The 24313-nt window shown below is 38.7% G+C and overlaps 2 protein-coding genes across 2 annotated transcripts; both read left to right on the top strand.

Annotated features, from left to right (window-relative positions):
* The first annotated feature begins 981 nt into the window (after positions 1-981).
* On the top strand, positions 982-10486 carry LOC111949024 (uncharacterized). Its single transcript, XM_023964794.2, has 25 exons — positions 982-1094; positions 1520-1661; positions 1755-1807; positions 1879-1950; positions 2062-2291; positions 2388-2469; positions 2607-2983; positions 3406-3973; positions 4044-4237; positions 4308-4697; positions 4813-5099; positions 5250-5509; positions 5648-5701; positions 6364-6501; positions 6579-6835; positions 6922-7006; positions 7107-7166; positions 7289-7420; positions 7504-7760; positions 7841-7925; positions 7998-8129; positions 8203-8331; positions 8453-8709; positions 8791-8866; positions 8976-10486. Exons 1-25 carry the CDS (start codon positions 1013-1015, stop codon positions 9326-9328), a joined length of 4752 nt encoding a protein of 1583 aa, XP_023820562.1. The 5' UTR covers positions 982-1012; the 3' UTR covers positions 9329-10486.
* On the top strand, positions 8976-12970 carry LOC144986823 (uncharacterized). Its single transcript, XM_078935093.1, has 6 exons — positions 8976-11201; positions 11289-11494; positions 11575-11722; positions 11800-12098; positions 12237-12366; positions 12429-12970. Exons 1-6 carry the CDS (start codon positions 9617-9619, stop codon positions 12581-12583), a joined length of 2523 nt encoding a protein of 840 aa, XP_078791219.1. The 5' UTR covers positions 8976-9616; the 3' UTR covers positions 12584-12970.
* Positions 12971-24313: the final 11343 nt, after the last annotated feature.

Genomic DNA, 24313 nt, shown 5'->3' with positions numbered 1-24313 from the left:
CTGTAAGTAAATGTGAAGATACTTTAATAGTTTAAAAAACATTTGAAAAAGTCCTCAGGAAGACATTTGTATGCTTACAGTGATTAAACATTAAATTGGTAAATTTGCTTTTCTTATCATGGAAAAGCAAATTTAAAGTAACAGATTAGCAGATGGGTTCTTCATGTAGTCAGTAATACTTTATATATTCTTAAAGTTTTTTTATTGTTTTGTTTTATTTTTCTTGGAATGTAAGGGACTAGGATTGGAAATTAGCTCTAAAAGTTAGACTTTGGTGCTAAGAAAATATTACTCTATCAACAATACTGTTACCCATTCAGTAAATAAACTTGGAGAATTACAAAGGAGTCTTCATGGTTTGGACCACCTACTCTACTGATACATTCTTCAGGAATGTCACATTAAAGTGTTCAAACAGCACTACCCACAAAGTGCCTTTTTCTTATCTCTTTTTCAATAACTGTTCTTGTTCTGTGGCATGCTATCTGACTAACCCATACTTAATGTTCTTTAGCAAACAAAAGCTGAAGCTGGTTTTTACAACATCTCCAGGTCACATGGTAGACGTGACTTGTGTCGCTTTTCTACACTACGCATTGGACAAGCTGACTCACCATGGGTGGTGTCTTGGGTATGTCTTTCTATGAAATCACAGATCTCAGTTCCAGGAGAAAAATGAAAGACTTGCCCGTCTATCATTCAGAAAATTTTAAAATGTCAGTTTTTCAGGTTGAACATAGGATATAGGCCTACCAATTGAATTTTTGCTGTAAACTACACTTTTAATCTGTCTGCAGTGTCTCCTTAAAGCTTTTGTTTGAATCCTTTAGTGTACACATTTAGCCCAAATAGAAAAATAGTCAAATCAAAATAATTTGCACAAATCATACCAATAAATCAATATTTGTTGAAGAAGTGTCTGTATTTTTTCTTTCAGGCAGAACTTGTGACATATTTTTTTCCTCCAGCTCACCTGTTTTAAATGAATGATCAAGTTTGTCATTAGGCATGAATGAAGCCTGGTGAGGCAGCATCTATTAAAATCAGACGTGCTCATGTTGCAAAGCTAACCTACGGAGCCCGTCTTTGTAGGGGTGAGTTTTGAAGTGTACCTCCATCACCAGCAGTTATTCTAACAAGTTGAGAACACAGTACTATCAATTTTGAAGTATATTCGATTGTCTTTCTTTTTTTCTTCATGGTGCTTGTTTTCTTGTTTGACACCCCCCACCCCCATATTAGAATGTACAGCAATCAAGTTGTACAAGTATTAAGTGATCTCTATTATGAAGTAAGCCTTTTAACTCAGTGACTGAAACTGTTTACTTTACAATGTCACCTGCCCCACATAGAGTCCAGCCCTTTTTATAACTTGGGCTTTTTTTTTTCTCTCCTTGTCCTCCTCCCACTGAGGTTATCTGGTTTGGGAGAATAAGTGCCTCTAACCTGCATTTCTGAGAATACCTTAAGCCTGTTTAGTTGTGCATTGGTAGTTGAAAGTTAAACTGTCTTTCCACAGGACCATATTATTGTGCCTTCATCTCAAAAGCTGGATTCAACATCATTACTGGCAATAGTTGGCTGACCATCCTTGGATGCACAAACATGGACTTGCTGCTCATAGTTGCTTTACTCCTAATGCAAATGGGGATTTGGAGCAGGTCTGAACTTTTTTAACTTTAAAATATTGGTTTGTTTTATATACTACCCATGGTTTTTTGAGTAAAGATGTGATGATAAATCTGATCTTTTAGAGCTGAAAAAGACTTTTCATCAGTCACTTTACCAGGATTGCAGGCAACTTCAGGTACTGTCTCACTTAAAGAAAAGGGTAGACTTGAAACAAAATGTGTCACACTAGTCTTGTTTTCTCTGTAGATTATGTTACTCAGTGCTTTGACAAAAGCCATGGGGCTGTGGTTTGTGACTGGACAAAAAGCCAGAAATCTGGTACAGAAACTTCCATTTTCTTTGCTTAAATACTAAATTATCGTTAATATGTGATGTGTGTAGTGAAACACTAAAGAGTTTGTTCATATAACTGAGGTCTATCTCTTTCAGCTCTAACGGGTGCTATGGTGAATATTTTGGAAAGTCCTTTACTGGGCATTGAGGGAAAGGCTTGTTTGGAGTTCTGGTTCCTGGTTCCAGTTGCAGCTACTGGGTCTGAGGTTACAGTTCAGCTTAAAAGTAATAGTAGTTTGGAGAAAATCTGGGTCTCTCCTGTCCTGCGTAGAAATGCATGGAGACAAATTTTGCTGAACTTGAATGTCACTGAACAAGACACCCAGGTAAACTTTAATCTTATGAAATTATTTTATATATATATATATATTTTTTTTTTCCCATCACTTTGGCTCAAAGTATTCAATGGCTCAATCTCTTAGGTTTTATTTGAAGCCATCCAACCAGTCGCTCTACAGGATCAAACTACTTTAAGACAAATAGGGGTGAAAAAAGGTTCATGCGGTAAGTATCTTTGTTTAAAGGTTTGTTTCATTAGGTTACAAAATGAAAGGTTGACATAAAATTTAAATTGAGGTAATCATTGTGTACACCTTCAATTTTGCTTGACAGTTTTGAGATTTCATAACTCTTTCTCACAGGAAACCAGTGTGACTCGGACACAGACTTCTGGCCTGATGACGCTACTCGTTGCCTGTGTTCAGTTGGCATGCTCTTGTGCTTTCCATCAAACTGCCCAAAAGACCAAATCTGTGGTTCCAATAAGTTTTCCACATCAGGGATTTGCACCATCCGGGATCACACGGAGTACAGCACCTTTGATGGCGTTCAGTTCCAGTCCATGGCTCCCTGCAGCTATGTGCTGACAAAGTCTTGCACGGAAGTCATGGAAAAGTTCAGTGTTGAGGTGGTTAATGAGCAGGGTGGCAATTCATCAATAACCATGGTCAAAGGGATTACTATGACTTTAGGGAACATCATGGTGTCTCTGATAGAAAAGCAAAGAGACAAAGTTGTGGTGAGTCTTTATTTGTTTTAATAAGTAATGTACAGTAACTAAATTTAAATTACACCTTAGTTGCTTTGTTTAGCCTTATACCAAATTTGTTGTCAGGTTTGCAGTATAATTTGACTAACGGTTCACATTCTTAGAACCTTGTCTGGTGTAGTATTGTACCTTTTGAAGAAAATGGGACTGCATTGATCCCACAATGGGGAAAATTGATAAAGATGGCTCCCTTAAACCATACTGCAGTAAATAAAATCCTTCTCAATCTGCATTTATCATTTTAGCCTACTTAAAGTTGGGTCATACATCAGCTCACTCTAGTGAATGTGCTTAAAGACTGAATCAGCTTGTGACTCTCCCAGATGTGTTTGCACCATAATCATAATTTCTGCAGTAAATTTACGGTAAGCAACCCTGATTTGTGTGTTTAGGTGAATGGTGTCTGGAAGAGCCTTCCCTTCAGCATCAACACTAGTATTGATGTTCAAATCCAAAGCAACTCTGCTGCAACACTACTGGAAGCAGGTTTTGGTCTGTCTGTTTCCTATGACCATGCTGGAGCAATCAGTGTTATCCTGCCGTCAAACTTCTCTAATGAAGTGTGTGGATTGTGTGGCAACTTCAACCATATCCACAGAGATGACTTTCTCATGGCTAATGGTACAATGGCAGAAAATGTCACGGCTTTAGCTGAGAGTTGGCAAACTGAGACAACTAGCACTTCCTGTAAAAGTGCTTTGGTGTCTCCAAAGTGTGACCCACTGGATGAGGAAGAATATGCCAGTGAAATGTACTGTGGACTACTTCTCTCTGGTAGTGGGCCTTTTGCCAACTGTACATCCGTTGTTAAAGTCGAGAGCTATTTCAAGGCCTGTGTCTCAGACATGTGCTCTGCTCATGGTGATCAAGCAGAGCTGTGTAAGACATTACAGCTCTATGCCAGTGTTTGCCAGGATGCTGGAGCTGCTCTGCCCATGTGGAGGAACTCAATGTTTTGTCGTAAGTGCTGCGATTCTAGATTATGGAAAAGATGAAATTGCAGTGTCGATAAAAAAATTTTTCCTTCCAGCTCTGATGTGTGGCAATAACAGCCACTACAATGCCTGTGCTGATGGCTGTCCAAAGGCATGCTTCAGTCAGAACAAAACTAGCTGTGGAAGCTGTGAGCAAAGGTGCGAGTGTGATGCTGGATTCAAACTTGGCAGGAATAAGTGCATAACAGCAGAAGACTGTGGATGCCTATATGATGGAAAATACTATGAGGTAAGAAGGCAGATGTGGAAAATTTAGATGTCTTAATTTGTTAACCTTTTTTTTTTCCCATGTCTGCCAGAAAGGAGAGCAGTTTGTGAGGGATGACTGCATTCAACAATGCCAATGCATGGGTAATGACCTCCTGGAATGCACAAAGCTGCAGTGTTCCAACAACAAAGTATGTAAAGAAATGGACGGAGTCAGAGGCTGCTTCCCTTTTAAACCAGCTACATGCAGTGTGTATGGGGATCTCCATTACATCACCTTTGACAACTTGGCCTACAACTTTCAAGGGGGCTGCAGTTACATACTGACCACATCATGCGGTGATGCACAATCATTGAACTTTACAGTTATTGGACACAATATGCATCCTCCCCTTCAAAACGTCACCAGGTCAAAACTTAACAGTGCCTCTCTTGAAGTTGATGATCTGAGGTGTACCTTGACTCAAAGTGGAGAAGTCTACGTAAGTAAAGAGGTTTCCTTAGTTTACCATTGTAGTACTGGTGGCTGCCACAAATGCAGAATAAGTGATAACAATGCTTTGTCAACGATCTACAACTAAAGCATTTTCTCTCCAGGTACATGAGAACCTTATCAGACTTCCACACTCTGTCAGCGGTACATATGGAGCAGTGTGGATCTATGCAGAGGAAAATTACATAATCTTGAAGGCATCCTTCGGCTTAAAAGTCATTCTTGATGGACAGGGCAGACTATTCCTGCAGGTGGATGAGCAATACAAGTATAATCTCTGTGGACTGTGTGGAACTTACTCTGGGTTCCAAGGTGATGACTACTACATGCCAGGGGAGCATGTTGCCAATGAGACATCTGAATTTGGAAACAGTTGGAGAGTGCAAAATGAGTGAGTAGTTTAATCCTCCAAAAACAGACCTCTACTTGCTTCTGAAACTTGTGTTTTGACCAGCAAAAGGAAATCTTAATTGCTTACATTGAATATTTGCATTTGACAAATTCAACATTTGTTAGAGAATAAAATGTAAATGTTCCTTAGGTGCATTACGGAGGAAACTTACCCCAGACAATGTGACAGTGAGACCATTGCCAACATGGAGTGTTCCATGCTGTTTAAGGATGAATTTTCTGCTTGCCAGGAGCATGTCCATCCAAGTATCTACCTCAATAGTTGTGTTTATGACTACTGTGCCACCAGTGGTGATCAGCACACACTATGTGACTCTCTGAAGTCTTATGAATCAGCATGCCAGATTGCAGGAGTGACTCTTCCAAACTGGGAGCCTGGAACAGCCTGTGGTAAGTCAGGAGCTCAGCTGCTGAGATGCTAAACTTTGATTTTTTTTTTTCTTTAAACTTTGCTCTTTAAATTGACTTCAAAATTCAAATCTTCTTGAACAAAAATCTATGCTCAATGTTGTCAAACTTTATTTACAGCGCAACGCCTACTTCCAACATCGACCCCTTCACCTTCAAGTCCAGAACAGACTTGTAAGATTACTTTAGGATTCCTCTCTACTTCAGTGTCATTGATTGTAGGTTTTATTTATTTTCTCCCCGCTATAGTTTTCCTGTCACAGTATTTTCAGACTGGCCCTTAAGGTCAAAATTAAAGGACAACTGGCATTTAAATAAGCTCTAAACTAATCCACTCTATGAAACTTTACCAGCAGTACCTTAAGAGCCCGTTGTTTTACAGAGCAGACTTGACTGGGAATAACTTGTCACAATGAATACATATTTCTGAAATGTAGCTTTCTTTTAATTTGAAATTGCAACCTCTTTGGTCTCCCCACCTGCATACTTGCCCTGTCTATAGACACTCAGGACATTTGTAGTTGACTTTACTAGTCTGGGTTATAATTTAGCCATAAATTTTACCAGCTACAGCGGACAATGAAAGAAGGTAGCTGAATGTAGGAAAGATGTGTGACCGAGACGAACGTCTTGACATGCAAAACGAGTCAGGAAGTTGACTGGAGAATATCTGGTACTTCCCCAAAATAAAACCTTGTCTAGAATTGGATGAGGGGAAAATTTGGAGAATTTTGTTTGGCCCAATATAAACTGACAGACCAGTGCCCACCCAGGGTATGGGCAACTTTGAGCATTTATACCTACAGTAAATTGTTTTTTATTTTTTATTTTCTTAGTCTGTCCTATGGATTGTAACTTTGATGAAAATCTTTGTGGATGGGAGCAAGTAATTAAGGACAGTTGTGACTGGACCAGATATTCTGGCCCAACGCCTTCAAATCTAACTGGGCCAAACCAAGATCATACTTCTGGAGGTAAATATGAGGAAAACTGTCTGCAGTTTTTGTTTTTTAAATATTCCATAACAAAACAATTTAAACTCTTCTTGCAGATGGCTTCTACTTGCACCTTGAGAGTAATGGGGTCTCCCACGGCAACTCTGCAAGTTTGCAGAGCTCGTTGTGCTCCTATAGTGGTCCCCTCTGCTTGCATTTTTGGTACTACTTGTATGGCTCCGCTGTTGGTATGACCCTTAACATCTTCCTGCTCAAAGACAACAAAGCTGTCAAGCTTTGGTCTGTGGTTAACAACCAGGGCCCAAAATGGCATCTGGCAAGTGTTGATCTCAGGGTTTCTGGTTCTTTTCAAGTAAGGTTAACTACAAGAAATCAAATTCTTGAAGAAACCTGTGCCCTTAAGTTTAACTAGTTTGTTGTTTTTTTCCCCTCTTTCAGATCATTATTGAAGGTGTGAGAGGCGCTTCTGATCAGTCGGATGTGGCACTGGATGACATCTCTACCAGTCTTGGCACTTGCTCAGGTGAACAACCTCTCTAAACACGGCAACCAAAAGGAGTATAAGAGGGGTTTATTTTTATTTATATTTTTACTAAAACTGTTTCAAACTTGCTTTATTTTAGAAGTTGTCTCAAGGTTTACAGATGAAACTGTTCAAACTACAGAAATTATACCATCTCCAGGTAAGCATGTTAAAGTAAAACTTCAATCAGTTGGGTAGCTTCTAAATGAAGCTAAATTATTAAAAAGTAAAAAAATCAGAAACTTCAAAGAAATTGAATTTTAAGATTATGTCTTTGTTTAGTCTGCAGTGTCAACTGTAGCTTTGATGGCAGTCTATGTAGTTGGAATAAGATGGCCACAGATGCTCTTGACTGGATATGGAACAGTTACACACCAACTCCGATTTCCGACAGCACTTCTGGCCCCACAAATGGTAATGGAAGGATTTTTTTACTTTTTTTTTTTTTTTTTTAAATCACATCAAAGTGAATTTAATCCTTAATCTCTTTTCTGTAGGTGGAAGTTATCTCTGCATTGAGGCTAAAGGCATGGTACAAGGCAATACAGCTCGCCTTATTAGTCCAGAGTGTTCTGCCATTGGTCCTCACTGCCTACAGTTTTGGTACCACATGCATGGCCCAAGTGATCATATGGGCCTTGATGTTTATTTGCTTCAGAACCAAGCAACTGAGATTGTATGGTGGAAAAGACATGACCAAGGCAATGTGTGGCACTTGGCTCTGGTGGACTTCTATGCAACAACAATGTTCCAGGTACTGTTCAGACTTATCTGAAGATGCCTCCTTCTGCTTTTCCCTTGCCCCATTTATGTACTAAGTGCTATTTGTTTCAGATACTCATTAAAGGGCAAAGGGAATCCAATGATCAGTCTGTTGTGGCAATAGATGAAATGAAGCTTCTTCACCTTCCATGCTCTGGTAATGACTTAAGATATATTTTTCCCCTCATTTAAATGTTTAAGGAAAAACTTCAATCATATTTTATTACAGATGTGAGGATGGCGAATGAGGTCCTTCCTTCAAGATACTTTAATCCAGCAGATCTACAGAGTGCCCCTCCACAAACTCTTTCTCCAATAAACAAATCTCCTACAAAGGAAGTGATCACACAGCCAGCTGATGGTAATGATACCACTGAAGGTATTTCAGCATAAACTACTTCAAATTTAATTCTGCAATTAAAATGCTTTACTAGGATGTCAGATGAACTGTAACTTTGAAGAAGATTTATGCCAGTGGACTCAACAGCTTGACGTGTTTGATTGGAAAAGGCACAGTGGCCCCACACAAAGTACCATCTCTGCTTCCTCTAACTCAAAACAAGGTAACTGAATTAATTTTTAGTTATAGCTAAAGCCTTTCTGCAGTAATGCATAACTGAGAAATTGTGTGAATATGAACTGTAAAACAAAACCTAAATGGTAAATGCTCTTGTCTTCAACCAGGTGGCCACTACATTTACATTGAAGCAAAGAGTGTGCCGTTTGGAGAAACGGCTCGTCTTATTAGTTCTGAATGTTCTGCCGCTGGACCTCATTGTTTGCAATTCTGGTACCTCATGGACGATTCAGCAGGGGAAGTTGGCCTTGACGTATACTTGCTCAACGATGGAAACACTGATTCATTATGGAGGAAGAGGGAGGGACAAGGCATTGTATGGAATCTAGCTCAAGTGAACTTTGTAACAACCGGAACATTTCAGGTGAGTAGTTATGATTTTCAGATTTAAGCCAAGTAACCAGTCCGCAAATAAAAGGCTGAATATTAAAATGCACCCCCATAGGTGATCTTTGAAGGGAGAGGTTCAGATCAGTCAGTGGCTATTGATGACATCTCACTCCATAGAGGATTCTGTGCAGGTAATGTCATGAAATCTGGGTAATGCCCAACTGTAGCATGTCAAAAATTTAATTGTATTCAAATCTTTTGGACTTGATGCAGTAATTGTACACTTTGTTCATGTCAAAGGTTCTGGGCCATCTCAAGGAAGCATTGCTGGGATACCAAAAATGGCTACTTCAAAAACACTCCAAAATTCTGCTGTGATGCTTGGAACATCCAAAACTGCAACCCATCAATACCAACTTCAGCAAACACAGCTACAAGTAACGCCAAGACCACAAGTTGCACAGAGGCAACCTCCAACATCAAGGTGTAATGAAACAACAGTCCCACATCAACCTGCCACTGAACCAAAGTATAGACCTGAAACTACTGTTAAACAACCTTTAACCACAAAGGGCAATGCAACAATAGCCCAACAGCAACTTTCAACGCCTACACCTGAATCTACACCCAAAACCAATGTTCTAAAAAACTAGACTTACCATAGCAATGTAACAGCAGCCCCACAAGCACCTTCAACTGTAGCACCAGAAGTTGCAACAAGAACTGTGACCACAGGGGGTAATCCACTGCAACCTACAACTGCTACGCCTGAATCTACACCTCACATATCAGTTAAACAACCTCTGACCAATCGTAGCAATACACCAGCTGGTCCCCAATTGCCTTCAACTGCTGCACCAGAAGTTTCAACAAGAACTGTTCCACAGACTGTGACCACAGGGGATAATCCAACAGCAATTCCACTGCAACCTACAACTGCCATGCCAGAATCTACACCTCACATATCAGTTAAACAACCTCTGACCAATCGTAGCAATACACCAGCTGGTCCCCAATTGCCTTCAACTGCTGCACCAGAAGTTTCAACAAGAACTGTTCCACAGACTGTGACCACAGGGGATAATCCAACAGCAATTCCACTGCAACCTACAACTGCCATGCCAGAATCTACACCTCACATATCAGTTAAACAACCTCTGACCAATCGTAGCAATACACCAGCTGGTCCCCAATTGCCTTCAACTGCTGCACCAGAAGTTGCAACAAGAACTGTTCCACAGACTGTGACCACAGGGGGTAGTCCAACGGCAATTCCACTTCAACCTACAACTGCTATGCCAGAATCTACACCTCACATATCAGTTAAACAACCTCTGACCAATCGTAGCAATACACCAGCTGGTCCCCAATTTCCTTCAACTGCTGCACCAGAAGTTGCAACAAGAACTGTTCCACAGACTGTGACCACAGGGGGTAGTCCAACGGCAATTCCACTGCAACCTACAACTGCTATGCCAGAATCTACACCTCACATATCAGTTAAACAACCTCTGACCAATCGTAGCAATACACCAGCTGGTCCCCAATTCCCTTCAACTGCTGCACCAGAAGCTACAAATCTTCCTAAAATTACAGCTGGAAAGTTAACTGTAACAACTGGGAATAATGCAACAATGGGCCCACAGCAACTTACAACTTCTGCATCTGGTTCCACAATTGGCACTCTTCCTCAGACCACAGCTAGACCAAAATCTGTATTTACAAAGGGAAGTGCAACAGAAAACTCAAATATTCATACAACTTCTACACCGGACTCTTCAACTGTTATGGGAACCACGGCTAGTCCAAAACTTCTCAATCCTACAGCAACTCGGCCAGAATTCACAACTGCAACTCAACTTAAAAATGCAACTGTTCCACAACCTCTACCCACACAAGGCAATGGGATGGTGACTACTCAGCATCCTGTTGTATTAAAATCAACCATTGGAACCAAATCTCCAACCAGCTCTAAATCGCAAACTACAGAGGCCCCGCAACAGTTTACAACTCCCAAACCAAAATCTACTGTTGGAACCCAACCTCAAACCAGATCTGGGCCACAGTCTGCAACAGCAGCACCACAGCTGTCTACAGCAAAACCAGAATCCACAAGTGTTCAATCTCCATTTACAGGCAAACTACAACCTGGGACCACAAGGCCACAAACTGCAACAACTGTCCCACAGTTCTCAATGACAAAACCACAATCTACAACTTCACCGCTGATCACTGAGCCAAAACCTGTGACTGCAAAGAGCAATACAGTTTCTCAGGAGCATACTGCAATACCTGCACAGACGTTCTCAACTGAAACTACAACCAGGCCACAACTTCCAGTCGTGCACAGTAATGAAACCACCCCACAGCTACACTCTACAACACCAGCTGCTGCTGTGTTTAAACCAGTAACTGCAAAGGTTAATGAAACTGTGACCCCACATCTACCAGCAAACACTACACCTAAACCTCAACTTCAAACCATGTTTAGACCTCAAAGTAAAACCACCCAACAAATCTCAAAAGGTAATGTGAAGCTTTCTTTTCTAAATTTACATTGGCCATGTTATAATTGGATGTAATTTGTCAACTAATCTTTTTTTTTCCCTCTAGCACCAACTTGTGCAAAGAACAGTCATTACACTACTTGCATCCCTCCATGTAATCCAACTTGCACACATCTCAATGGCTCACCAGGCTGCAAGGAAAAGAAATGCACCTCAGGATGTGTCTGTAATGATGGTTTTGTACAGAATGAAAGGAGTTGTGTTCCTGTACAAAAGTGTGGATGTCAGGACACAAATGGCTTCAGACACAATGTAAGTTTTCAAAACCGTACCAAAAACATGACTCTCTCTGAAAGATCAAATCATTGATCTCTAATCTGATATTTCTCTAGTTCAATGAAGTGTGGTATACCAATCACTGCAGTCAGAAATGTGAATGTGAAGAGGAGGATGGTACTGGGAAAGTGGTTTGTGATGATGAGGAATGTGAGGATGCGGTTTGCCTTCCAAATGAAATGGGCTATTTCTGCCAGTCTACAGGTGTTGTATAGAACTTTCTGTATAACTGAACTTAATTGGAAGTTTCTAACTTGTTTTTTTTTCTCCCTTTCAAATAGGTTTTAGTGAGTGCACCATTCAGGGAGATCCTGAGTACAGGACATTTGATGGAATGAAGCATGGGTTTGAGGGGAAACGCTCTTATGTGCTTGTTAGGACAAAAAACCTGCCTAAAAACATTCCACAGATCTATATTGAGATGATAAATGCATGCACTATTGATAGTCAAAGTGACGAAGATGATGGTAGTGAAGAAGACAGCAGTAGTGACGATGACTCTGAGCTTCAGAAGATGCAACAGGTCAAAATTCAAGTGTACAATCACACTGTGGAGCTGAAGAAAAATCGACAGATACTTGTAAGTATGAGGTTTCGAAATCTTGTCAAACAAAAGCTAATTGTCAACAGAATGTTGGAAGATTAAGTACTGGCTTTATAAATGTTTTTTTTTTTTTTTTTTTCTAACTTTGCACTGAAATTCCCTTTCTATTTGCAGGTGGATGGAAATGGGGCTAAAACTCCTGTATCACCAACAAGTGGTCTCACAATCCAGGAGCGTTCTTCTCGAGTCTACTTAAAGACAGACTTTGGCCTTTCAGTGGAATTTAATGGACACTGCAAAACAGGTATTTTGTTTTTATTATTAAATATTTGTGTTTCTTACACTAATCTATTAAATTCTTTTCAGAAATTATTTTGCCAACCATATACCGAAAAAAGGTTGAGGGGCTGTGTGGAAACTTTGATGGCCGAAAATGGAATGACAAGGTAAAGCCGGATGGGTCTACAGCAAAAAGCATTGACGAGTTTGGTGAAAGCTGGAGAGTGTCGGATTTAGGATAAAATGCAGCATGTATCACATTTCTTGCCAGGAGTTTCATGACTGTTTACAAAATGCTTGTTCTGATAACTAAATCTCGTGCTGGAATCTTAGTTGTGAAGCATAGCTGGTAAGGCTTTTCTGCCAGTTTTCACTTCCTGTTAATGTCACAGTAAGATTTGCATTAAACCCATGGGTTTTTCTTTTCCAACAGGGGTTTAAAGTCTTTGTCTTTAAAGTTCCTCAAACTAATTTGTGCTAGCTTGAGTAACTGTCAAATTGTTCCAACAACTGAGAACTTGTATAGTTGGATCTTGTGTACGAAGATTTTTTTTTTGTTTGTAAATGTACTGTGACTAACAAATGCATGTTGTTGAAATGGCAATAAAATTGAAAGAAATCAGCATCAACTTCAGTTTTTATTTTATTTTTTCCAGCCATTTTCTGTAGATCACTCTGGGATAGCAATTTCTTTTCAGTAAAGACATTTCTGTTCAGTTAAAGCTACTTGTTATGTAGACTTTCATTTTAAAATAAATTTGATAAGTAGTTAATCCATAACAAAACTACAGTGAAATACTCATATGTAACTTGACGGGGAACTTTTCAATTCAGTTTGGATTCAAAAAGATTACTGGTACATTACACTAAAGCCTGGTTATGGTGTGCTCTTTGACTTTTATATTTTTAATACAAACTTTTAAATTTGGGCAGTAAAGGGTAACAAGATAATCAAAGGGATATTTTATTTTTTTTAAAAACTGGTTTGGTTTTGTGCTTCTGTGCATGTTTTAAAAAGCCTTCAATGTTTAAACGTTTATGTAGACTGGATTATAGTCTTTGGCTACATCAGCACTCAAATGTTTACACTGGAATAGAATTCCTTGTTTAGCCAGACAAAATACTTCTGCAAAGTGATATGTAGTTGGTGTTCATGCAAACAATGGGGTGATTCTTGCCTGAGTATATCTGCATGTCGCTAAAACAATCTGAAGCAGCAACTCTGTCGTGGATGGGTTTGTGCAAAGCATCTTTCTCCTGTTTGTGCTGTTCTATGAGTAAAATGCGTATTGTATTTTAAACTGTCTTAAACAGTTTTCCTTATACAGTGTCTGAACATTTCAATGTGAAAACTGTTTTTAGAGTTGTGAAAAATAGTCTGGCATGACTTGTAGGTCTTTAAAACATCAAAAGAAGCACATTTTTAGCCAAGACTCTAAAAAGTGTTTCAAGGTTTACAGTTTAACACTAGGTAATCCATAACTTGATAAAACTGAACCCCTTAACGCCAATTGAGACTCTTGCGAGTCGATTAGCAAGAGACCTAAAATTATCTTTGATGTGCTATTGTCATATTTACTAAATCATCTGGATTTTTTTTTTTAATATAATTGGAAAGAAATTCTATCAAGGGTTTAAGAAATAAACCTTTCAAAGTTGGGTTTTGAGAACTTGTATTTTATTTTAGAACACAGATGAATACAATTCATAAACTAAAAAATATTAACTAATATACAAATGTTTTGTTGAAAGGTCAGACTGTCTAAGAAAAGTTGAATCCAGAAAAAAGTTTTTACTTGTAGGAAAATATTACCAAAACTTTGATGCCAAAAATTATTTAAAGTTGTAACTGGTTGTGTACTTGACACACAGTAGGACAAAAGTACAATTGCTGTTTGTCCTGGTGTACACAGCCTCTTCAAAGGCAAAAACCATGAATAAAGAAAATCTTTGTGAACATACACCAGTACAATGAGTCAAGCCCAGCAAAGCCCATATTCCTGAGGCTCACGGTTCTTGTATCAGATGGGTCTAAACTGTCACATTTTCACTGACCCGCTTTAGTTTCATGTGCGCATTGTTGCTGGTTTTTACATTTCTGAAAACAGTTTTCATTAAATGCCCTAAAAATGTGTTTAAAAATGAAACTATTTTAAGGACAGAAACCTTAGACCTTGTCACATCAGATGAAATTATGTCAATCCCTTGGCTAATATGCCACAACAGTCGGAGGTTTTCGAACCGACATGCAATCAATAACCTGTACAAGTTTAAGGAGTAGATTTTAGCCTAACACCTTTGCATCAGAAAAAAATATATTTGAAAAATGGTAGCTTTCATTTTATTCTAAACTATTAACCTACCATTGGGCATTGTTTTTGTTTAAGCTCATGGGGCAGCTATAATTACAAGACGAACAGGTAATATTCACAACACCTGGCTGCCTTTAGGTTTTCTGCATCCAGATGAGTCTGTTCCCATTTATTTCCCTGTTAAACTATCTTCGCTCTGTTATCTCTGAAAAGTGCCCACTAAATTTTCCAATACTGGTCAGCTAACTAATCATGACACCCTAATTGGGATTTTCTGTGACACAATAACCTTAAATTAGAGGGTCTTGATGAATGTTGTAAGTTGTGCTGGTCCACCAAAGCTGTGGTGCTCTAGTGTGGACTCGACCTGTGCCAGAAGGTGCTTCTGTGATGAGGGGTGTGTGAAATTACAGGTCTGCTGTCCGGACTACACATCAGTCTGCAAGCAACGTAAGAGGGGAAGAACGATGTTTTGAGTTCACAATTCTAGGCTAGATGGTGGTTGGTACTGTCCTTTTAGAGCACGAATGTTCTGGTTTGAAACTGACCTAGCTCCTGTATGTATGGAGCTTGCACTTCATTTGTGGTTTTTCCATCCAGCCTCCTCCCACAGCTCAAAAATGTTCCAAATCTAATCAAGTTGTTCATGTGTTGTCTGTTCTTTTATGTTGTCCTGCAACAGTGTGCGCCAATAGAAGACAAAACAAATCCCAAAAGAAACCCAGAAAAGCTGCTGCATCTGCCCCCACCCCAAAACAGATTTAAGAAGAAACTTTGAGGCAAAAGCAAGGATTTTTATCTTTATCAAATCCCCCTCAACATTACTGTAAACCGGGGCGGTGGACCTTCTTTACCTCCCCAAATTTCTGACCGATCATTGTCCTACCGACTTCCTCCTTCCTCGCCCCGTCAGACACTTCCCAAGCAGATAAGGAAATGGGTCAATATTGGGACTAGGTCTAACCTCAGCCCCCTATAATCCCCATACAAGGGTAATAAAAGGTAGGGTGTTCATCTTGGCCCCGTTTAATTCCTCCACCCAACTTCATGTTCTCAATCTGATGTTAAATATTTAAAGGGTCCAGGGTGCATTTTGACACCCAGAGTAGGTTGAGACTCCATTCATTAGAAAGTTGTAGTATTTGTGTGTTGTTTTGTAACATGCAGAGTAACTTAACTTTGTCATAGCAAGGAAATAAGTATAATAAAATGTGATCCAGTAAAGCAAGTGTCAAATGTAAGCCAAATGTAAGGGGGGGGTGCTAAACTTTCAGATCTGTCAAAGCACGTTCAGATCTCAGCAAGTGCTTTTTAATCCAAAATGTTACAGCATTTTACAATCCAGATATCATGTGTTTAACAGAGGCGGCTGGATAGCAAGATGTGTCTACTTCTAGCCAAATCTCTTCAACCTGACTTAATGTTTATGTTAGAAACTCTGGAAAACATGACAAAGAAGATTAATTTTGAGCCTATCTCTTGTTCTAATGTACATGTTTTGTTGGACTGAAAACTTTCATGTGTTCTTCTGTACACCATTGCTTCTGTTGAAGTAAAAATGGTTAGAAATAGGCAGAAGGAATGAGGATTCTGTCAGGACACAGTAAAAAGCCGTGTCAAAGGCCAAAAAAAGCTGGCACAAATCAAAGCTCCAGGTTTGTTGTCTTGCTGATAGACTGGTGACCTGATCAGGCTAAGGGTTAGTGTATCCTGTCTGTTCCCTGCAGCATCCATGACTCTAAATGGAATCAAACGGTATTTCATATTGGATGGATGTAGTTAGAAAACATATTTACTTTTGATAAAGTCAGTGTTTTGGGATCAAGAAATGTCTGAATTGAATGAGAATCTTCAACAGAATTATGGAATTTTTTCCCCTATCTTTGTGGAGGCAATGCTAGAACTGCTCATCTGCATAATGCAACTTTCATCTCACTGCAGTATCTAGCTCTAAAAAAAATTAACCCACTTTTATTTCTTTAGCATATGAATCACGTTAATTCATGTTAGAACCCCTTTCACATCAGCAATAATAATTTTTAGCCACATAAAATAAGTTCAAAAATTAAATAAATAAAAAAATGAAAGCAAGATCAAAATTTGTTTATCATTCATGCAGAAAACAGAAATAAAGGTGGTCTCCTTAATGGTCTTTTCAGCCACAGACCCTAAGACTGTAAGCCCTCCAAAGCATACTGTGACTGTGCAGGGTTGGCTTCACATGTGTCTTCTGCAACTGGTATGGCACAAGCCACCCACCCTGCTACAGCTTTTGATGACCAAACATCAACGTTTGCACCACCAGGTTAGTCCTTTTGTGCCCAAACAACACAGAGATGGTCCTTTATCAGTACCTTAAGTTAAATTGCAAGTTCCAACAATATCACACACTGCTCAGTTAAAATAGCTATCCTTATTTGAACATCCCCTAGATGAGCAGTAAGATCTTAACTGGTGGTTTAACACCCCAATCTAACCTTGTAATACTTACTGTAAAAAAGGGGGTCTGGATTTTAGACTTTGGTTTGACTCCACCGCATACTTGGACCCACAATTTCCAAATCTAATGGCAGACTCTTCACCACTAGCCCGATAATCTATACCTAAAAGAAAAACAGACCTTTCCATTAAATCAAGCTGTGTAACCAAACCATTTTTTGCTTGATGATCAACTCTCATTGGAAAAAATATTTTTGTTTCAAATGATTTATCTTCCCTAGCGTTCCTCCCACACAGAGTAATAACAAAGATATTTTTTTTTCTTTTTAAATAAAGTTGACTCATCCTGCTCAGGTGACAACAAACTTTGTATTCAAAGAAGCATTCAGCAGTGAAACAAAGAAGCCTTCAAAGTAACATCTGGAATTTAATAATTGCTTCAAAGTTGGAGCCAAATGGGAAATGTTTCACTCAAACGCCTCAGCAAGCCAGTCAACATTTTAAGAGAAAACAATTGAAAGCACCATAACAGTTGATTTTCCGGTAAGCAGTTGAAAAATGTCAACTAATTATTTGTAGAGAAAGAGAATTATATGCTGTTTTAATTTTAATAATTAAATAGACATATTTATTCAAAGAAAGTCTAATTTTCACCCAAACTAGGAATGGAATGATGTTTTTTTTATTTTATAATTTTTTTTTGTCACGACTAAATACATTTGCTAATATAATAATAATAATTTTAGTATTTTTGGAAAAATGTAGAAAGTGCATTTTGATTGGGCCGCACATGAAAATGTAAACTTGTAAAATAAATGTGGTTGGTTCAGGAAGAAAAATGATGTCTGACGTTGGTGCTCCAGATCCAGGTACTACCTTATCTTCACCAACAGTGAGCAGTCCCAGCAAAATTATCCAACTGACCAGCAGTTCAGAAAAAGGTACATCAAATATCCAGCAGTTTTCCACTGTGATTTCCATCTAATTGACTTGTCTGCTTTATTTGGTTTTTCAAACAGTAACACTTCACTTTAAAGCATCTCTTTTATTATCCCCTGATGTCCAAGAGGAAGATGAGATTTCTGAGGCACTGTCAAATGTAAACAATCTCAGCAGAATGACCTGCACTATCAAAATCAGTATTGTTTGGAGAGTGAATAATTGCTGCATGTCCTTATAGTTTCTGTTTCAGATCCTGATGCAGCAAAACTGTGAGGGCTGCACTTTCTCAATCAGAAGCATCAAATTCATCTGAGGAGCTATATTCGGTTCAGCCAGTGGAGGGCGCAACTGTATAGTAAAAGCGCTGTGGATGGCTCTCTGAAAAGACTGAAGCTTTTTCTTTGATTTAATGTTGGATTTGTTAATGTACAATATGACATTTGTGTGTTAACATGGTCAAACCCAAACTCAAAGGGTAAATAAAAAGAATATACCACTAAAGAGAAACTTGGACTCTTGAACTTTTGGACCAGGCTGCTCTTCATTTATTTTTTATGTATTTATTTTTCAATTTCTTTTTATTGAGTTTTTGTAGAAGCCTTAATGCCAGAGATGACCATTTTGCATTCAGTGTGTTATTCTGTTTACAGCTACTAGGGGGAGCCGGGGTTTCACTCTTGGGTTCACTGGTGGTCACGCAGCAGATGCATGTCAGTCTCAATTTTGGAATGGAGTCAAACAGTTTTTTGACCTCGCTAAGTTCTTCTCGTTAATTTACATATTTTCTTTATATTTGTTCAGTTTTTTTCCTTAAGTTCACTGTGGATTATTGTTCATTTTTCAACCTGCAGAAAAGGAATTAAAGATTTTTCCCTTTTACTTTTGGAATGTGGAATTTTTATTGGATCGTTGGATAACGAGGAGAGCTGCAGGAACGTCAAAACTGAGGACATAACACTGGAACTATACAGTTTTATCAAATTTTTAAAAAAGACAATAATAGAATACAATAACAATTTGTAGAAAGAAAAAGATCAATCAAATAATAATAATAAATATAAGGCTGCTCGTCTTTTATGTGTGAGAAGCAGTGCTGCAGATGTTGATCAAAGAAAATCTTCATAAGTAGTTGTTCGGCTGGTTTTATGCTAAAATTAACCAAAAAGTAGCAATCCAGTGTATTTAGTAATTTATGACTTCATAAATGATTCAATGGGTTACAACAATCCACAGACAAATATTTTCCCCATTTTTGAATAATTTTAATAAGCAAATATAACCTCTAACATTCAGTTCACAAAAGAGTTCACTCACCAGGTGAGCATTAAAGATTATAAGGAAATAAGAAAATGCAAAAATGCTTTACAGATAAAAACAACAACAGTGACTACATTAAAGTAGCACGAAAAACCAGATTGGCTGGACCTGAAAACATTTTTAACATTCAAAAAGTTTTAAAAGGGTTAAAGCCCTGAAAGCCTAAATCAGTGCATGCAATTTACAGCAAACTGCAAGCAGATGAAGAAAAATACCAGAGCTCCAAGCTTGGAATTAAGCGGTTCAGCATATTTTGGCAGGAAATTAAATTGTAAATTGTAAAAAAATAAATGCATTCTATTTGTCAATTAAAACATTTTACTTTTTGTTTTCTTTATTTTGCATAACTTTGTTTTCGATCATCCATGTTGAATGGAACTTGCAGAACAAATACTGCTGAAAGAGTTACCACATAGCTGATTTGTAGCTCAGCAACGTTCAGTATAAACACAAAACGCACTTCCTGCTGTTAAATAGTTGTAGGTAATTTCTATTGCAGTCCTCTGAATCTAAATTAAGTATAATTGTTAACTCGTAAAAAGAGTGTAATGGGCTTGCTGCTGGGTTTTTACAATGACTTCTGCTACCAACCTGTTATTTTTTTTAATACATATGTAAATTTGTTTATCAGCTGTTGCAGTATAGCAGCTAGATGTCCATTGTGTGTGTTTTTTAACTACATGATTCTATTAAATTCCTTTCATGAATGAAATCTTGGTTGGCTGCATTTTTAATATTGGCATTATTTTCCATGGTCAGTGATTGTTTTTGTTTTGTTTTTTTCTACTTGAACACTTCGAAAAAAGAACTCTAGATCACAACCTGGAACTAAAACTATTTCTTTGACATTTATTAAAATAATTATTGGAATAGTCCGTTTTTTTATTAAGCCGCATGAGGACCAAACCATCTCCCGTAGGAGTCTTTTGCTTCAACTACACCTCTTCTAAAGATAATTTTCAGGCATGAATTACTTCGAAGCTATGATCGTGAAAATGCACTGACTCAGTTTTGGCTCAAACCTTCTGGATGTTCTGGACAAATCACTTAACTCCAAGTTTTGACCACAAGGGGGCAGCACATCCAAGGTTTTGTTTTTGAGGATAAAATTAAAGTTCCTTAGGTAGTTCAAATATGTGTTAATATAATTTCACCTTGATAGGTTTCTCACCATTTTTTAAATTTGTAAATGTTTTTAAAAGTGGATATAGAAAATAGACACATTTGTACATGTTTTCATCTGAATAATAACTCAAACGTAAACATTTTCAGTTATATTTGCCTAGTCTTTTTCTCACTGTAGAGCTAGAGTTACATTCTCAGTATCAGATATGTGAAACCCACCAGAGAAATGAAATGATTAATCCTGCATTTCTGCCAATTGGATCAACAGTTTGGCTACAGGATTGACTGTGAGAAGGGAAAAGTCCATAGAGGTTTAACGTTGTCAGGCTTGCTCCAAATACAAATGTAAAGTGTTTGGCATGGTATGGTACATGTAGTGACCCCAGCAGCTCACAGAAGGAGGATGAGATGAAAATTTAATTAAGATGAAGGGGAAACAGCCCCACACGGCCTTAGGGACCGGCAGGAGCAAATAGTTCAAATTAAACCAGTATTGTGAGCCCAGACCCACCTTTAACCCCTAAGGTTTAGGTTTTACGACAGAAAAACTTATTATTTTTCTCTTCTTCTATTTGTATGAGGCTGTGCCTATGCAAGAGGTGTGGTCCATCACCTGACCAGCCTCCATTCTTATAGTCTGAAACGCCTTCCCTCTCCATCCAAAGTTAGGTTTAAAAGGCAAAAACAAGATGTGTGCATTCCCAGTGCTATCCTCCTTACAATGTCCTGCTGTGCAATAGAAGTTAATTTTGCAGAGGGAGTCCTGGGCTCATGTTTCACCACAGCTTTGCAAACTTGGATCATACAGGGTCAATGAGAGGTTGAAGCGGCCTGTAGCTGCATGGCGACTGGCCAAATATCAGTTACAATGTAATGGCAAAGGAATGCTGCTCAGTCCTGACTATTGCATGGAGCTTTGGCTCTAATTAGAGCCAATTTGAGACTGACATGTCTTTTTGGTTTATTCAGAAACACGCTGGTTAATGTAAAGTGACAGAAATGCATGATTTATCACTGTTTACAAGAAGGTTACATGAGTTCAAATATGTTCTTTCCTAATTGTCTATCTTTTAATACATGAAAAAAATACAATTATGAACTTATTATGCATTTTTATTTCCAATTTGGTGGTTAAACAGCAGGTCGGAGCATGCCTACATGCCCTTATTAGAAACCGTGCAGTCAGACACACAAGAGTCTGTGTTGTCCACTCTGTCAGCCTGCAGAGGTATCCCTGGTTCCCTGTGGTGTGTGCATGTCGAGGGCCCCGCAGTTATTGATCCTGATTGGGCCTCACAGGGGGAGATTCCGGCCTGCCATTGACCCACACTTCTCGTTTCCACCCTTCTCTCAGAACATCAGAGGACCTCATCTCCTTCTGCCTGTCAGCTGGCCCGCTCGCAGGAGATTTCTGATTGTCAAATGGGAGTGGAGGGAGGGGTGGAAGGAATAAACTTACAGCAGGTTTGCAAAATCACTAGCAGGTCTTGTCTAAGTAAGCTGCACTGACATTTTTCTGGCTTGGTGACTGTCAAAACATCCCCCATACGGATCCTTACCCTCCTCCCCTTTCTCCTGCAGCTCAGAGGCTGCTCTCCTCTTCAAAGTAAAACTTTTCTGCCATGTGGCCTGCATTGAAAGTTTGTGTTGATGTCTGCCCAGAGCCTGTGAACTCCTCATGAGGATCCTTCTTTGCTTCATCACTGCCTGCAAAGCACTTGAAAAGTGTCAGGGCGAGGACGGAGTAGAAGACCATCACGAACACGATGTAGAAGTAAGCATTGTCATAGGTTGCTCTGGAGGTAGTAGTGGAGAAAACTGGAGTGCTGTTGGACAGAGAACTCACTGTGGTCTTGGAAATTGTCCGGTTTATTTGGTGGTGACTTGTGTTGAAATCTGTATCCTTGAGAATCTGCTGGCATCTGGCAAGAAGAAAAAATAGGAGTGTCCGGTTCATGATCTTCATATTAAAATCAGTCACAAAATTGAGCTGAAAAAACAGATGGGTGGGGAAAAAATAAGAAGCCAAGGCGACTAGACAACTAGTGTTGGCTCTGCATGAAAAGCAAGCACTCACCACTTTAGGAAAGGTATGCTGCAAGCTACCCACTCCCTCTTTGCAAGGCTTGATAAGGGGCATTTCAGCGATAAAATCCTGTCCTTCCCTTTTCTGTAACAGACAAAACATTAGAGAAGCACAATCATGACCTAGTTTTGAGAACGGTGAAAACTTTTACAACAATACAAAGATGGGTAGCCTAAAAATAGGAAAACAAGACTGATCTTAAGAAGAAAATCACTAGAAAGTAGTTGACTTATATTTTTTTCATGTAGCATGTCATTTTCACTTTACAAGAAATCTTATGTCAGACTCTAGAAACTACAGAAAACTGAGTTCCACGAAAACCTTCAAGAATGGAAAAATAAGCTAAAAAAGCTAACTGTTAGATAGATAGCTTTGAATTTATACAGCCCAATAAAGTTTTGTTTTGTTCCAAGAAAATGATCTGTATCTTTTTAGTTTTTCTGTAGTTCAATTCAATTACAGTGACAAAAAACTAGTGTAACAAGAAGAAATGACTCATTTTAGGACAAAATGTGAACATAATGAGAATATGATCTTGGTGCAAGTTGGTCGATCTTTATAAATCCTCATAAAATCTAGAACTAGTCTTTATTGTTAGAACATAAATCTACATTTTTGTTTCTAAAATAATTTCTTCAGATCTCTGAACATTTCTTAAATCATACAATTTGTTGTTGTTTTTTTGGAAGGGGGGTGTCTTGATTTAAGTTTTTCTATAGTCAAAAGTGTGAAGCAAGAGCATTTGGACTCATTATAATAATAATAATTTCTTTGTTTCTACATCCTAGCTTTCAATGAGACAAAAAATCTCTCAACTGGGCTGATTTTGAGAAAAGCTTGGAAAGGATAAAGTCTTATTAGCCGACATTTAAGATATTTGCAATTATTAAATAGTTTTCAGTGAAGGATTTTTATTGCTAAATGCAATAAGTCTGATTGCTAAAAGACCATTCTGACCCTGTGTGCCCCCCTTTCTAACTTTCTTTCTCTTCTATCCATCGAAAAGTCCCTTTTCTGTCTATTTTCTTTGTACTCTTCCCTTCACTTTCAATTTGGAAGTTGGAAGCTGCAAAGACATTTGGATTGTTGTCAGCTCCGGTCAAGTAGTCTACTCATTTCAAAGAGTGTCGGGGTCAGAGGTTAAGTTGTCTCCAGTGTGTTGCTGCTTGACTGACACTTTGTTCTATAGCAAGCCCTTTGGCTTTTTCACTCATTCCGTCTTACCAGCCGCGAACTTATAAAAAAATAATTTGTTTGTTGAAGTAAGAAAATGGTGCTCAGCAAACAACCTAATCCGAAAAAAATGCAAACAAACAACAAGAAGCGCATTACAACCCAGAAACGCCTCCGACTTTTATTGTGAATGGCATGGACAGCTGCAACCTTGATCCTTAAACCTTCGTCAGCCAAGGCACAAAGAATGGTAACTATGTACTGGTGTTTTGCGTAGATTTGGGAAGACTTGGAAAAAAAATAAACACAATTCACCCAGTGGGGGATATGTACTTTTGTGTCTGTTTGGCATCCAGCACCCAAAGCCATCTGAGGTTTGTGCAGCCGTGTCAGTGACTGATGTTCCAGTGTGTCTGTGAGCCGCTGGACTCCTGTAATTTACAGCAGCTCTGCTTTAGTCATTAAGGGGTGTGAAGGAGTCACCAGAGAGCTGGAATATGTCTAAAGCGGACCATTTATGAAAAAGGACATATAGATGATTTAGTGCTGCCAGAGTGTGTGCAAAAACATGTGTGAAT

Source organism: Oryzias latipes, chromosome 17, assembly GCF_053564925.1.
Source record: "Oryzias latipes strain Hd-rR chromosome 17, Olatipes_Hd-rR_3.1".
In the NCBI taxonomy this organism is placed as follows: domain Eukaryota; kingdom Metazoa; phylum Chordata; class Actinopteri; order Beloniformes; family Adrianichthyidae; genus Oryzias; species Oryzias latipes.
The sequence above is the reverse complement of the archived record's forward strand: the minus strand, read 5'-3'. Positions and strand labels throughout refer to the sequence as shown.

What these genes read in the sequence shown, in the direction of transcription:
- LOC111949024 (XM_023964794.2), top strand. Translation starts at nt 1,013, where the DNA reads ATGAAGCCTGGTGAGGCAGCATCTATTAAAATCAGACGTGCTCATGTT. An exon ending in GAGGAACTCAATGTTTTGTC is followed by an intron (nt 3,974 to 4,043) that starts GTAAGTGCTGCG and finishes TTTTCCTTCCAG; the next exon opens with CTCTGATGTGTGGCAATAAC. An exon ending in TTCCTCTAACTCAAAACAAG is followed by an intron (nt 8,332 to 8,452) that starts GTAACTGAATTA and finishes GTCTTCAACCAG; the next exon opens with GTGGCCACTACATTTACATT.
- LOC144986823 (XM_078935093.1), top strand. Translation starts at nt 9,617, where the DNA reads ATGCCAGAATCTACACCTCACATATCAGTTAAACAACCTCTGACCAAT. An exon ending in CAAATGGCTTCAGACACAAT is followed by an intron (nt 11,495 to 11,574) that starts GTAAGTTTTCAA and finishes ATATTTCTCTAG; the next exon opens with TTCAATGAAGTGTGGTATAC. An exon ending in TAATGGACACTGCAAAACAG is followed by an intron (nt 12,367 to 12,428) that starts GTATTTTGTTTT and finishes AATTCTTTTCAG; the next exon opens with AAATTATTTTGCCAACCATA.